Below are 16,336 nucleotides of genomic sequence, written 5' to 3' on the forward strand. Positions count from 1 at the left end.
TTACAATATTTTTTAATCATACTATTTTGAGTTATAAAACTGCTAGAAAAGTTTTTAAATAAAATAATGTCCAAAATTACTTGGGGTAGTAAAACATTGATAAATAAATTATTGCACAGCTAAATTCTTTTATTATCAAATTGGTGAACTTGCTCAGAATTAACTTTTTTGTATCTAAACTTCTCTATATTGATATAACTTAGTGTTATCCTTAAAAGCATACTAAACAAATAATACTAGAACAACAATGTCCACAACTAACGAAGCAATGTAAAAGTTTACCATATTTCCAATAATAAAAAACATTACAAAATATAAAGATTAAATTATTCAAATCATTTGTGACATTCAAAGAGAAAATAAAGTAATATTTTATAAATAAAAAGTAATTTTACTCTGTTATGAGAAGAAACTTAAATAATATTTTTTGGTAAATTGTTGTGAATATAATGTAGGAGATAAAATAATAGCAAAAGTCTTCAGTACTTTTCGATACACATTATACGTATTCGTTATTTTAGCCAGCTGAAAGTATCAAATTATCATTTATTCTAAGGGATCAAAAGAGATAAGACAATGACACATAAATTTATGTACATCCAAATTGATGATATAAAAAAACCACTTCTGTAGATTAGAATTAGTGGTAGAAACGTTTGAACGTACAACTTCATCAATCAACCAATCAAAATTTATTTAAGTCCCCAAAGTTGTTAAGCCAACGAATGAGAAAACATTATTTAAAAACTTATTGTCCTCTTTCTCTCTGATTTATTCTTTCATCTAACTATTTTGTGTATCTGTTCATAACTACATATATACATATGTGGTCTAGATTTGAATTCATGTAGTAAATGTTTTCTTTTGGCTGCAGTTAAAAGTTAAATGATCAAAAAAATGACATAAGGCTCAACATTGATAATCATATACTTTAGAACTTGCTTTTGTCATATGTACCTTATCATTCCTTAATATTTGAATATTTACAATAATATTTATTATTATATAATTTATAAGTGTTAAAAAATTGTCCATATTATTTTTAAAGGAGTAAATCAAGTTATTTTTTAAAAATATTTTGCAAATCTAATTTTTCTTGTATTCTTTCAAAATATTTTCATTAAATAAAAAATGACAAGCTGCAGAAGCATTTTTTCACGTCAAACAAAACTAGGATGATCACTTTCTAAATTTCAATAGTGAGAAAAGTTTATAAAATTTGATAAAAGCACAAAACAGTAATGTAGTTAGACAAGTTGATTTTAAAATCAACAATATTAACAAATCAATTATCACTTTGATATTAGCTATTAATATAATTAAAGGAAAGGACAGCTTAACTCTGAATTTACCCAGGAAGGGAGAAGACATATGTAAATTATTATGTTTTCCAGAGTTTAAAAAATAAAAACAACATTCTTTCATATAGCTTAAAAACTTAAGGGATTTTTGATTTGATAGCACAAACTAACAATGTCCAAACTTTTCTACCAATAATTATAATCTACATAACGTGTTATTAGGGTGCATTTCATTTTAAAATTAATGTCATCTGGTGATGATTGTTGATTATGATTATCAATGCACAGGTAAGCACCAGGTATGTAGAGCATCAGCACTGAAATAAAAACAGATTTGTGCATCAATCCAATGTCAGCCAATTTTTTGTGTAAAATTATATAAAAAAAGTTTATTATAGACTTTTTTTCTTTTTTTGTACCATGCAATAAGTGCATTAAAGTAAGAATTAACTTATCTTTTTTTTTAGAAATACAAAGAGTTTTCAAATGTACTGTAAATATATCCTTTATACCAAAGTAGCTATTCATAGGTATGTTCATATTTCAAGTAGGATCCAGGGATCGGAAGCCTCACGTAAGCCGCGTGTAAGCCTCAGTGAAATCGTAATTTTATCACAATAAAATTCAGCTGGATGTATAAAACGGCTCTTTAGCAGACAATCCTTCTTTCTGAAATTTTTTTTCTGCTCACAAGCAGGTTTAAAACTGAGGCTTATGCGCGGCTTACGTGAGGCTTCCGATCCCTGGTAGGATCTATTATGGCCCCGTGATGTTTTGTAATGTTTTGTTAATATTTAAGTTCTGGTTGGGGGCGAAGCCTTCATTAATTTAAACTGATTTTCATACAGTTATATCTTAATTGTATACCTCCATAATATTTTGTAAATTTTTGGTATTAGGGTTTGTTGCAGGTCTTGAGTTCCTTCAATCTGTGGTAACTCCCTTCTACTCTCCTCTTGGAGAGAATTTCCTAGAGGCCAGGGGCGAAGTCAATAGAATAATTTGATATAATCCATCTATAATTTTAAAACAGACAGTTATTGTGACTCGAAACAATACATATGTGTATCAATTTATGCAATTAAACAAGAATTACAATATCCAAAACAATGTCTGAATATGGTATTGAAAGACAGTTGGACAAATAAATCAGCTGTTTGTTGATTATGGTGTTACTATGTATAGGAGTGGAAAGCTTAATGTGCTCTTTATCTAATATTACCACATCCAGGTTTTGTATGGCAGTTGTCCTACTTTAATCTAAAATAAGTAAGGTTTGAATTATATTCATTATTAATGCTGTTATGTTCGATAAAACTATGTAAAACTGTAGATATTCAAATTGAATTATTATCTTTTTAAAAGTTAAATGTTAAGATTTCAAACACCAGCAAACCTTTGAGGGTTTACTATTTAGTGAGGGTTCACATATAGCAAGTGATGTATATATTTTTTTTAATTATGGAAGGTTTATGGCGGTTTCTGAATACTATGAACGCAATAGTTTTGAATAAAAAGTATGATTTGTGCAGTCAAACTAAGCTTGAGAGATAGCTGCGCTTCAAGTTAATGCAATGCAATTCTAATCCGTTTGCCAAATGCAAGTTTAACAATTCCATATTCTATGAATAACAATACCTTGACAATAAAATATCAGGCAATTATGTTCTGAAATTCTTATGTGATATTGATTTGATTTCATTTACAGAAATCATATTTAGTGTAATATGCGATTTCAAATGAAAATTAAGAAATTCCAAATATCTATGTATGTACAATTAAATTATATTGAAATGTTATAGATTCTACATGACTATGTTAGTCCAGATGCCATTTCCTACTGTAAATCAGGTTAAGCAGCTTCCAAACTTTTTAACCTATTTTTAAGCCTACTTAGGGTGTAATTTTAGTTAACATAATTGAAGATATACAAAAATGTATTCACAATTGTCTTATTACTTAAGATCTCTGTTAATTTAATGTCTAATATAGATATATTAACATATTAGGATGTGTGTCTTATTTCGTCTTGGAAATTATTTTACTTGTGTTATATGTTTAATGATAAAATGTTTTATTTTTTCAGAAAATCTAATAATGTAGAAAAACAGAAATTCTAAAAATATACAAAAATCTAGGAAAGTTTTTTTTCATGTTAAGATGAGACCATTTTGATTTTTATGAAAATAAAAAAAGTTATATAGTTATAAAGAAATTAGGAATTAATGATAATAGATTTAAATTTTGATATTAAATTCAATTGAAATTTAAACTTTTTTCTTATTTGTATAGAAATAAATAAAAACACACAAAGAAATCTTTCTAGTGAGTCGAAGTGAAAATGGTAGATTTAGTGTCTTTAGTCATTACTACTGCCGTTTTAACGGCTCATTCAGGTAATTGTTTATGGGGAGTGCAGCTACTCTATAGTTTTAGTAACTGGGGTGTCCGTACACATAGCTTTAACTATAGTTTTAGCTGTATTACTCATTAAAAGAAACGTCTTAACGGCAGATTTATATATTTGTTTTATGCAACACAGCTACTGAATTGTTTTTCCTAAAACTCTATGGTATGTCTACAAGATAAAACATTCAATTGACAAAAAACAATTGAGGAAAACTCTATAATGCATCCTCTGGTCGATTACTTGCTATGAAGCTGCAACCATGTTAAAACGAAGACTTTAAAATTGTGTAATCACCATGCGCTACTCATAATTTTAAGCTTAGAAGGATTATAGTATAAAGAGAATCAAAACATACAATTTAAGGGTTGGTTGTCTTAACTTTTTCATGAATTATCCGTTTAGCGACAATTCATTTGTTAATCAAAATAGCAACACATAAAAAAAAGTTTCATATACAGAAAATGAAATATTTCCTAAAGAAATAAATAATTTAAAAACATTCCGCAAGTAAAAACTTATGTAACATTTGAATCAAATTATAAAATTTTAATTCTCAATTTAGCTTTGTGAATTATAAATGTGCAAAATCTGTTTTTTTTTGTTTTTGTAATTTTTTGCAAAGTAAGACAAGGATAAAAAATATACAATGAAATAGCAACCAGCAATATGTAATCTAAAAGATGAAATATATTAAAATAATAGCTTTTTATTTTAATAAATTTTATCTTGTGCAGTTTTTAACATAAAAACTTTGATTATCTATCTGATGGATGCTTTTTCATTTAATAGATGGAATCTTAATAAAAAATCAACCGTCTATCACAATGAGTATCTGAGGAATCTTGCTTTAGACCTTGGCTAACAACCACACGGACTCGAATTATATATTAGTTGTGCATCTGAAAGGTTTGAAATAAACATAATTTACTACTACTCTGTCTATTATAGAGAAGCTTTACTACTGAATTAAAAAGTAATTGAATAAAGCAACAAATTTAGTCAGCCTCAAGAGTAAAGTAGTAAAAAGAGTAAGAAAAAAGGTAAACCAGAGGTGGATTCTTAACAAACTTTATGGCTTACTGCCTCACTAAAATTAGTGAAGCTAATTAATTTTTTTTGTGAAAAGTCCTCCAAATTCGCGTAAAAAATCTACAAAAGTTGAATAAAATCATAAAAAAGTTATTAATATAAGATTTCATTTCATTTTTGTAGATTTTTTATGTAATTTTGGAGGATTTTTTATAAAAACAATTTTGACTTACCAGCGAGCAGCAACCCAAATCTTTTTTAAGAATCCACCTCAGGTATAAAAAGGGGTATAATGGTGTAAAAGTTGAATCTTTAATGGACTTTACGCTTGGTAAGTTTCAGCTAAATGTCTGGATAAATATTCTCATGAAAAAATTGCAGAAAATAATTTTTTTTTAAATTTAATTTGTTAGAAATGTTCAAGATGTCTGACTGTGTGTCGGTCTGTACCAATAAACTTTATTACGTTTTACTTTTCAGGGAAACTTGACAGAGTTTTAAGTCATGTTTTATCTGTTTTAGGGTAGAGAAGCTTTGCAAAATTAAACATCTTACTTTGTTTTAGATTCTACTAAACTGTTAAACATTTCAAGTATGCATCTATCATATCTCAATGTTAAAAATTAGTTTCTGTCTTTTTTTTCAAGGAAACTTAACCCCACCCTCAGAGACATTAATAATGTATCACCCCTTTTTTTTATCTTGTCTCAACACCAACTTTTTTAATACAAGGTTTTAAAAAGGGTTCAGTTTTACCAGTAAATTAAAAAACTTATAAAAACAAAGAAGCTTATCCTTAAGATAAAGTAACAGGATGGTTGTATTTTTGTTTGTTTGTTTGTACTGTAAGATCTCACTAACCATTCAACTGCTGTGGTTTTCCTTCACAGTGTAGCCCCTAAAAGGTCCCGGAAAGGTGTAACTATTTTGGTAGGGGTTCCGCCCATTTTGAATAACAGTTACTTAAAGTTTACTTCAATCCTAAACCTTGAATATGTCTTTTGCTAAAAATGATAAATTTAAAATTGTTTCTCTCTTGAGTTTGTCCAAAAGTATTCCATCTTTTTAGAATAACATCACATTAATAGTCTAGCTACAGATGCAATTATACTGTAATATCTTTATATCAAACAACCCTTGGAATCATTTTTTTGTCTCGGCTAGGTTATTTTCTTGATATATATAAGGCAAAAGAACATAGATACTCTACAATCTACAAAAATTAGGATTAAAAATATCATTTTAAATTCAAATGTCATAAGAGGAACATCTTAGAGCCGCCTATAAAAAAAAGACAAGTGACAAATGATAGGCCAATACATAAACTAAATTATCAATGGTAGGCCAGTGTACATTTTAATCGACCTAAGGGAGGCCAGTATATCGTCATTTTTATAGGATCTATAAAAAAAAGCTTTAAACATCTTTTATTAACCCATACGTGTGTATTAAGAAAACAGAAATACATGTGTGTATATTTTACTACTTGATTCATTATTTAAGTTTTTTTATTCGCCCTATATACGCTAGGAATGAACATAATTGTCCTTGTGCTGTTGATAAATCTTAAGAGTTAGAGAGCCTTTTGATGTTAGGGCTTTAAAATTAGAGATTTTCATCAAAATTACAGAAAAAAATAAGCTAAAGAGACCTTTTATATCAAACCCTAACTTATGTAGTTGTAATTACTTAGCAAATATCTAAATTACACTTACTTGTGCCTCGTTTTAAAAACTCTGGGCTTCATTTTAAAACACTTATTGCATATGCATTTCGTTGTTTTAAAGAAACACTAGAAAGAAATTTGATCAAGCTTTAGATAGCGAGAACTATTTTTGTGGCCAACTTTTTGGTTTAGCAGCAACAGTTCTATTTATTTTAAATGTTATATAAATGATCTTTAGATTGTTAGATAAGTTTTAGTTTTACTTTGATGTAAACATACAAATTCTTTTACTTTTCCTCTTTTTATGTTGGTATTTTTATCTTTTTTTACCTTTTAACTTTACTTCATTATATAATTGTTATCAATAGAATATCTTTTAAAATTATTACTAACAATTAAACATGGTATTTTCTCTTTCTTTACAATTGCTACTCTGTATATGAGCCTGACGATATTATCATAAACTAGTTGTTACGGATCTAGAGGCCTCTAAGGGCACATGAGGTAGGGGGGTGTGAAGTCGTACCCCCACTCATTTTCAATTCTAGTTTAAAAAGAGAAATAAAAAGGGGCTATTTCTCTCCCTCCAAATAGTTTTTAGTCTTACCAGGGCTTACGAGAAACTATATTGTAAAGGAGAACCATGTCGGTTCAGACAGAAACATAAAATAGATCTTGTTACTTTATTATAAGAATATAAAATAAAATAACGTTTCTAATAAATAATGTTTGATTTTTAAATTTTAATTTCATTTAAAATCTAACCAAACTAAAACAAACTTTTTCAAGGAAAATGACCAACACTCTAAAAAAATAGCAAACTAAATTTCAAGAATTTATGTAGACATTATTCATTAATTGGGGAATCTAAATGCTTTGAAAAATGGTTGCTCTGTTCAACTACTTTTATTTCTAGAAAATCTGCCCCTTCCCATACCATTTAGACTTTAAACTTGAATTTAATTTCAGTTGGTGTGAGCAGCAGAAAGCATCAAGATTTTCAATATCAGGTCAGTGAGGTAGATGGATAGATTATTACATAGATATATAAAGAGAGAGTGAAAAAAGAGGGAAAAAATAAATTGATAGATAAATATATGTTTAGTTTGATGGATGGATAGAAAAATACACTTAAGTAGAGATAGACTCGAGAGGGAGAGAAATACTAAAAAGAAAATAGTAATGCAAATTTAGTAATAAAAATAATTTGTTTGGAAAAGAAATTTATGGTGAGAAAATCTTATATCAAAGTTAAACACTTTGCTGAAGTCAAACTGTCTCATATTAACCATAAACATCGAATATTGAAAAAAGTATAGGGACATATTTTTTTTTTATTGTAAGATTTTTATATTTTTACATTTGGGTTTAAATACAGTATAAAATTATCAAGCTTATCTAAATATTGTAGACCTTTCGGTCATAAGCTGAAAACAAAAACGCATCCAACCCTTACAAATTGTGATATATTTAGGGTTCAAATATACCCCCACGGGGCGGTATAGTGTCTAAGCCAAGTCAGTTCAGAGTGAAGGAGGGTGAAACGGTGGAATTTCCTTGTAAAACAGTCAATGAAGGTAAGTTTATAGCCCCCTTTTTTTAGAGAGGGACGGGACATTGGACTGGAAGTTAGATTGGTCCGACAAGTTTTTAAACCTGTTCCCTAATCTGTTCCCTTTCTAGACTTTTTGGCTGGTACAAACTATAAAAATACAGTAATCAAACTTTATCCCATGAAATCCCCTCATTTTTTTAGTAGAGAAGCTACTCTACTCTAAACGAATACTATAAAGTTAGTATAAGTATTATAAAAGACTAGACCAGTGCAAACTTGTATTATTATTGTAAATTTAAGGAAAAAGATATTTTTTTTCTTCTAAAATGTATCTTTTTCACTTCAGAATAAACGTTTCATGAAAAAAAGAGTGGTTTACTTAAAAACATATTAATATAAAATTTAAACACTAAATTATTTTCCAAAATATTTATACTTCGATATTTTAGGTCAAATATTGTACATTCTATACTAAAAACCTAAAATTGAAAAGCATTACTTTAAATGCAAACAAGCAATTTCATGGACAAAGGATTATAATTGTAATAAACTATTTTATAAAATATTATTTATAATTTTGCTTTATTTTAAGTATAGCATGCTTATGTAAAATAAAGAAAATAATTTCACATTTTGGAATATTTTTTTTCTCTTGAAGTGTTAAATCCCTTGTCCGTGATTAAATGCATTATTTGAGTATTTCCTTGTAAAATTGTCAATCAATTGTGTCGAACCTGTCTATAAATCTACTTTAACTAGTCATGCATCGAATAAGTATATTTATTTTCATTTTAAGTGGCAGAGTTTTCACTGTAGATACTCAAAAAATTCCCTTCTTATATACAAAGTAGTTTTTCTTGTCTGTGACGAAGGATCTCGATATGTTTCTTCTTTTAAGTGAAGCTTCCTATAGCTCCAGGGAAGGTTTTTAACTATTTTTGGGGAGTATATCTTCCCTCTACCTATAAAATATTATCTCCCCCCCCCCAATTCATTCGAATCCGGTGGATAGGAACCGCTTCTCATCCATACGAAAAAACTATGTCTAGCATCGTATTATATCCAGTTTTCTACGAATATAGAAATGTACAATCATAAGATTAAAACCAGTTTTTTTAGCCGGTGCCTCCGGCACCTCGGGGCTAAAAAAACTAGTTTTAATCTTATAATTGTACATTCTATATCCGCGGAAAGCCGTTCATAATACGATACGAGAAATAACTATTAAATTTTTTTTATAACTTGAATGCCTCTAGAGGTTCTAGATGCCTATCAGGTAGTAGAATAGAAAGTAATAAAATGTATAATTGTTGTTAAGATCTAAAAGTATATGCAAAAATGTTAAGTTCACAAAATCACAAAATTTGAATCAATGTTCAAAATAGACTTATATAAAATTCAAAAGATTCTATTCTTGAGGTTACATCCTTTCAAAATCATTGTCATATGAGATTAAAACCAGGGATCTTAAGGAATAAGACAATGGCAGATAAATTGATGTACATCCCCAATGATGATTTTGTATTTTACAATTTTACCAATAAAAGTCCCCAAAGTTGTTAAGCCAACAAATAGGAAAACGTTATCATAAAACTTTGGGTACTAATGTATTAAACAGCCCAATGTCCCCTTCCATAAAAATCCATAAAAAAATTTGGTCATAAGAGTTCAACAAAAATAAAATCGGCAACTGCCTAATGTTTAGCTGTCACAGAAAAGTCAATATTTATAGTAAATAAGAGAATGCTCTCAATATCCAATTTAATCCAATTGGACCAACCTAAAAACAGATTTGCTATTTGATACAACAATAAAAATATTGAGCGATAAATGAATAACCGAAACAACTAACTGGATCCAGTGTTATTTTCGTCTGTGAGGAAATTGATTACTGCTTTTTTGTAGCGTCTTGGCTGTGTTAATATTTGCGACGCTATTGGCTCATGTTCAAAGACCCAATTGAACGTGGTTACATACAGTTATTCAACCCCTTCAATCTCTATCTTTTACTGTAATAAAAAAAACTTACTCTTTTATACAATACTAGAATTGGGCTTGATATAATTATCTCGCTATTGCCTAGGATTATCAACCCTATCAACCCTATTCTTCCATTATCTTCTCTCTGGTGATTTCTTTTTTAAAACTATTTTAGGGTCTTAATATTTTTTATTTCAAATTATCGTCCTGAAAGGGTTAACATGTTTAGTTAACTGTTAAATTTTAGTTCAATATCTGACCACATTACGTATCAAATTATCTTAATACTAAGTTTTCTTTTATTTACTATATTTGTATTGGAAGTATAATAGTGTGATGCGTTTGTGAACTCGAACCTTTATCCTTTTGTTTTCCTTATCATTAATGTCACTTTGGAAAGCGGTGAAATTCAAATGTTCATAATTGGACGCGGCATTCAAAACAATGCTTGCGCATGGACCATAAACAAAGCGAGCGTAGCCATCTTTGATCTTTCTTTCAAAATGTGCGGATTATCTGCGTGATAAAAAACCATGTATAGTCAGAATTGTGGTGTTGTCCGTACTGAAAAATACCTTTGATTGCTTCCCGGCTTTACAGGAACAAAAACTTCGGTAAGAATTCTTTCTTTAAGCATTTTTAATGGAATGGAGTGAATTTTAAAAGACGGCAAATTAATCTTTCATTTTTACTTAAATTAGACCAAGTAATTAATTTATTTTTGTATCAGAATATTTTAATCGTAGTCTATAATGATTTTGTTTATGAATTTCAAACTCGTATTTAATTTTTGATTAATTTTAAGCAAAAAAGTAACCCTAGTATTTTATATATTTTAAAATATAATTTCGAATGCACGCAACCTCTCATAATGAATATTTACTTTATTAAAAAAGACGATTGTTCCAAATAAGAAAAGATTTATTCTCTTTTACAAGATTTATTTTATCATGTATTTAACATTTTAATATTTGATTATTAATTTTGTTATTTTCTATCTCTGCCGAAGACCTTGCATAACAGCAAAACTAAAGCTTAAGAAATATCTGATAATTTTGAAAAGATTCTTTCATAATTTCTTTGATTCCTTCTTTATTTGAAGATTTTAACTTTGGAACATTTTTCATTCTATCTTTTTCAGAAATGTTCGTGAATTGAGCCCCGCGCCAGGAATCCTGTTCACGGTTACACAAAAAAGAAACAAAACATAACCATAAACAGGACTCGTCGCACGTGGCATTATTATAATTGTAGTGCGTCGGTTTGATCTGCAAGCTTTCGAGGTTCAGGTTGAACTGAGGCCCCAATTGCTCTTAATTTTAAAAAGACTGTATGAATAAGTACACGGAAAAGCTTATTATCTATTCAGCCAAAGAGAAATTGCCAAATAAACACTTTTTGAGACTTTTCTTTTACTTTGAGCTTAATTTAAAATTCGCATATGCAAAAATGCAATTTTACTTTCGTTTTGATGTTTTATTGATAAATTAATACAGTTCTTTTAAATGTTCTTAGATATAAGGATATTTTATTTTGATGATATGTTTAGATTAAGGATAATTTTACTTTATTTGATTATTCTGTTTATCTAGATTTAAGGATTGTTTCTTATCTATCTTTTACATAAAGATTTGATCGAAGAAAGATTTACGTATGCATTTTCACTTTTCTTTAGCAAAAAATATTTGTTTGAAAAGAAGTTTTTGAGTAATTATTCTTCTTTTATTAAAAAGTTTGAATGAATTATTTGATGATTAATGCAGAATATGTTTAGCATTAAGTTTATTTAATATTAAGAATATTATTATTATCATTATTATTGATTAGGTACCTAATTAAAGTTTGGGTACTTATTGAAATTATTATTATGTATTGCATTACATGGTCTAACAATTTCAAATAACCATTTGTTTATTTCGAAAAATTGTGAGGCCATGAGAATAAGTGTTATGAGTGAGTAGTGAATGTGTAAGCTTTCAATGAAGAATGTTTTATTTCCTATTCCTTTATTCCTACATTTTTGTGGAATTGTGTCATTTGTGTTAGTGCGAGTATTCGTGAAATATGATATATACAGATAAGAATAGAAATGAAACACATTTGATCATTTTTAAAATATCTTTTTATATTACAAGCATCATAAATAATTTAATATCAACTATATATTAAGATTATTATATTTTATTTCGTTCTGAAGATTACCTAAAAACAAAAAAGCAGTAATTTTATGAACACAGCAGATTTACTTTGATTTGTTTGATTTTATTCGATGAATATAGCCTAATGAAAACGGTAAGAAGTCCAGTCAGCCAGTCAAAGCCAGTGACAGTTACCGTATGTGTTGAATGTGAATAAAATTCTACACGTGACTATAGTTGTAATCAGTGTTAACAAAAGTGAAAATGGCACCTAAAAAGACTAGGTATGAATTATTGTCGGGCAGATTGCCTATGGCAGTTGAAGTGATAACCGAAGAGTTAGACAGAGTGATGCAGGTAGTTTCAGACACCGCAGACATCAATGTTAGTCTCGCCAAGGAATGCATCCTTGTCCATGATGCGAACCTAAATCTGGAACGTACCATGAGCGGTCTTCAACAGCTGGATGTGTTAATCCAAGATGATATTAACCTAAAGGATTTTTATAGTGACGTTATCATGGCACGAAAGAACTATAGCGAGTTAAAACTTACATTAAGTGCCATAGATGAGCTAAGAGCGATAAACAATGAGGTCTTAGTTCTTGGTGATGATCTTGCAGCTCACAAAAACAGTTTGCAACAACGTTGTATGCAAATAGTGAAAGTTATTAAAGGTGATTATATACCTTTACCAACTAAAATTATTAGTGATATGACTAAACTGATGGAGACGCTGGCAAAGGCTAAGCAAGAGCCTGTTACGCCAGTCTCGGGTGCCTCGGTAGATCCTATGCTGCCGTCATTTGGCGCCCAATCGTTTGCTGCCAGTCCGATGTTTTCGTCTCATGGGTACATGCCACGCCTAGACGAAAAACTCCTTCCCAGCTTTGATGGGCAAGAATCTTCTTATGCGCAATTTAAGGAGAATTTCCAGAAGCTTACTACTGGATATGAGCCCAGCTACCTGCAGATGGTGTTAAGTTGTGAACGAGTTATGAAGGATAAACCGTTGAGGCTGCAGTTGCAACAGATTGCCACGCACGCAGCGCAATGGACATATTTGGACCAGTTATTCAAATCCAGAACCAGACAGATGTTGTGTATATTCAACAGCTGGGACAAGAAAGGTAAATTGTCCGAGAGCGGCCAGATTGTTAGCGCTCTTGCCGAGTTCTCAGGTGCCATCAACCAGCTCGAGCAGATGACCAAGGCTGATGGTAAGGATGCAGTTTCTACAAGCCAATGGCTCACAGTTTTATTGTTGGAGATGTTATCTAAGAAACTTCCAAAAGAGTTTCAGGATAAGCTCGACCTTGCACTCGGGTCAATGGACGTTCCCGACGTGCCTAAGCTGCTGGATATACTAGAACAGCAGCGTGGCGCATTATTGATGCGTACCAGTCACGGCTTGGACACGCCGTCCAAGAAGAAAGGTAATCCTGCCGCAGCCGCGGCCGCCGTAGGTAAACCTGGTACACCTAGCAAGTTCAAGAAGAAGCAGTCCTGTCCGTCAGACGGCTGCAGTGGAGATCATTTTTTGTTTAAATGTTCGAAGTTTACAACCATGTCTGTTCCAGAACGGAAAGATATTGTGATGAAAATCGGCGGGTGCCTTTTATGTCTTAATAAAGGGCACCGCGCCTCAGAGTGTCCGCGTGCTTAGAAGCTTGGAGGCTGCAGGATCAACAATTGTGGACAGAAACACAACTCCCTCCTCCATGAGTCCGTCGCCCAGGTTTCAGCTGTGTATGAAGCGCCGTTTTTGGGTGAGAATAATTATATGTTGATGCTTTAGAAGTTGGACGCCCTGGATGTCTACAAGAGGAAGGTGCCTGTGTCTGGGATGTGGGACACAGGTGCCAACCTCACCATGGTTACACAGTCTATTGCCAAGAAGTTGCAGTTGCCCTCTACTGGACGTGTAGCTACCATTTCAATGGCTGATGGAAAAGTTCAGTCATGCCCAAAAGTTAAACTCTGCCTGGTTGACCGTAACAAGAACAAGCATGTTATGGAAGCAGCTGTTGTGCACACAATTGGACATACAGATGGGCTGCGCAGCATGGACCCAGTTGCCGCAGCTGCTCTGTTTGATATGAGGCCACAAGATTTTTCATTGGTCAATGGACCACTTGATATTCTCCTTGGGCATGTCACGCCCACGACGTTCCCAGCGGCGGATAAACTCATCGGCGAGTCAAGATTATACCGCAGCATTTTTGGTACAGGTTTCCTTGTTGTTTCAGCCGATGGAAAGCCTGTTAGCAAGCCAGTTGTTTGTAAAGTTACTAAGTTGGAAGTTGCAGCTATGGACTTCCTATCGTCGGAGGCGTTAGGCGTGCAGCCGCCGCGGCTGTGCAGTGGATGCACGGGCTGCAGGCATTGCCTGGCACTTGCGTCAGGCAAGTCAGCCGTTGATCAGCGAAAACAGGATCTGATAAAAGAAGGTTTAACATTGGATCTTGTGAAGAAAGAGTGGACGGCAGCTTATCCATATCGGCTGCCAACACATACGCTGCCGAACAATTCGCGGCAGGCGTATAATATAGCGCTTCGTGATCGCCGACGCATGGTAAAAAACGGCGAATATGACGTGTTCATGAAGGTGTTCAAGGAGGCGGTTTCCCGTGGGGTGTACGTCAAAGCCACGCCACAAGACTTATATGAAGGGCCAATCTACTTTAATTCATTAGTGACGGCCTTCAAGGATAGTATTTCTACCCCCTTGAGAATCTGCGCAAATTCTAGCTTGACCTGCAATGGTACAAGTTTAAACCATATTATGATGGACGGCCCACCACCTACCTACACTTTGTTTCACAATCTTATCCGGTTCAGAAGTTACAAGTGTGCCTGCGTGTGTGATGTCTGTAAATTTTACAATTCTTTGGCGGCCACGTATGAAGATTCGCAGCTGAAGAGAGTGTGGTTTGCAGAGGATGAACATGCCAACCCCGAAGTTTACTTGACCAAAAAAGTTAACTTCGGGGAGAAATTGGCAGGCGATTTCGCCGTCACAGCCCTGAGATTGACAGCACAGATTTTTGGAGGGCGCAGCCGCCAAGATGTTCATGATGTTTATGGATCTGAATATGTCAAGGGAGCAGAGGTAGTTGCGAAGCAGGACCTGTGGAGAAGTGAGCAACAACCTACCGGTTCCAAGTTTGTACTGCATCAGGATGCTCCAGCTATCAAGCTGGAGCAGTGTACCTACATTGATGACCATACTGGCGGTCATAATAGCAAGCCAGAAGCCGTCAAAATGGTCGAAGAGCTGAAGGAAATGATTGAACCTGGCAACTTCAGCTTTAAATCAGTTATTTATTCTGGAGATGATGTTGATCCTGTTAAGGTACTGGGCATACAATGGGCCCCCAGAGAAGATGTTCTTACTTTACCTGCTCGGGTGAACCATGGCGCCAAGATAAAGGGCCGAAAATTGCTGGAGGACCTTGATCTGTTAGATTTATGGAGAGCCATGCCAGAATGTGTAACGAAGAGAGAGATTTGGCGGGTCGTACAGCAGTTATATGACCCCCTTGGCCTTATGTGCCCACTACTCCTGAAGTCCAAGCTTATACTTCGGGAGGTTTGCATTAGTGGCGTATCATGGGATGAGCATGTGCCTGCCAAGCTGAGAGATGATTTTGTTGACAGTTTGGCCGACAGGGCTAAGCTTGCAGAAGTGCCATTTCAACGTTCTTTAGTTCCTGATAAGCCACTGGGGCTCCCAACCATCATTGGGTTTTCTGATGCTTCAAGTTCAGCCTACGCAGACATCATCTACCTACGTTGGCCAACGGCCAGAGGCTTCGAAGTGATTTTATGTAGTGGCAAGAGTCGTGTGGCTCCTGTTAAGATTGAGTCTATTCCAAGACTTGAGTTGTTATCATGTCTATTAATGGCAAGATTGGCGGATGCAATTGTCCGAGCCCTGCCCTTTGCAGTAGCAGGCAAGATGTTTTTTAGCGACAGCACTTGCGCTATATCGCAAATAGTGTCTGAATCAGTGATGTTAAATATATTTAACAGTCATCGTGTGAGTGAGATCCAACAGCTGACCAGCCCAGAGGTTTGGCGCTGGCTTCCTACAGATCAGAACATTGCAGATCTTGCCACCAGAGGTGCCTGTACCATTCAAGATGTTTCACCAGGATCCAGGTATCAGGATGGGCCTGAATGGCTGCGCCTGGAGCAGGACCAGTGGCCTGTAAAGACGGCGGGTGAAGTAAATCACCCCATCCCAGAGGCTGAG

General features: G+C 32.9%; 1 protein-coding gene across 1 annotated transcript in view; it reads left to right on the forward strand.

The window, feature by feature from the left end:
- The first annotated feature begins 3,622 nt into the window (after nucleotides 1-3,622).
- LOC145324741 (protein amalgam-like) overlaps nucleotides 3,623-16,336 on the forward strand; it is a 35,369-nt gene continuing 22,655 nt past the window's right edge. Inside the window, exons 1-3 of the mRNA XM_080167348.1 lie at nucleotides 3,623-3,697; nucleotides 7,376-7,416; nucleotides 7,881-7,983. Coding sequence (XP_080023474.1) covers nucleotides 3,643-3,697; nucleotides 7,376-7,416; nucleotides 7,881-7,983 — 199 coding nt within the window. The 5' untranslated portion in view covers nucleotides 3,623-3,642. The remainder of the gene's footprint in view (nucleotides 3,698-7,375; nucleotides 7,417-7,880; nucleotides 7,984-16,336) is intronic.

Source organism: Acartia tonsa, chromosome 7 (genome assembly GCF_053477335.1).
Source record: "Acartia tonsa isolate MP-2025a chromosome 7, ASM5347733v1, whole genome shotgun sequence".
Classification (NCBI taxonomy): domain Eukaryota; kingdom Metazoa; phylum Arthropoda; class Copepoda; order Calanoida; family Acartiidae; genus Acartia; species Acartia tonsa.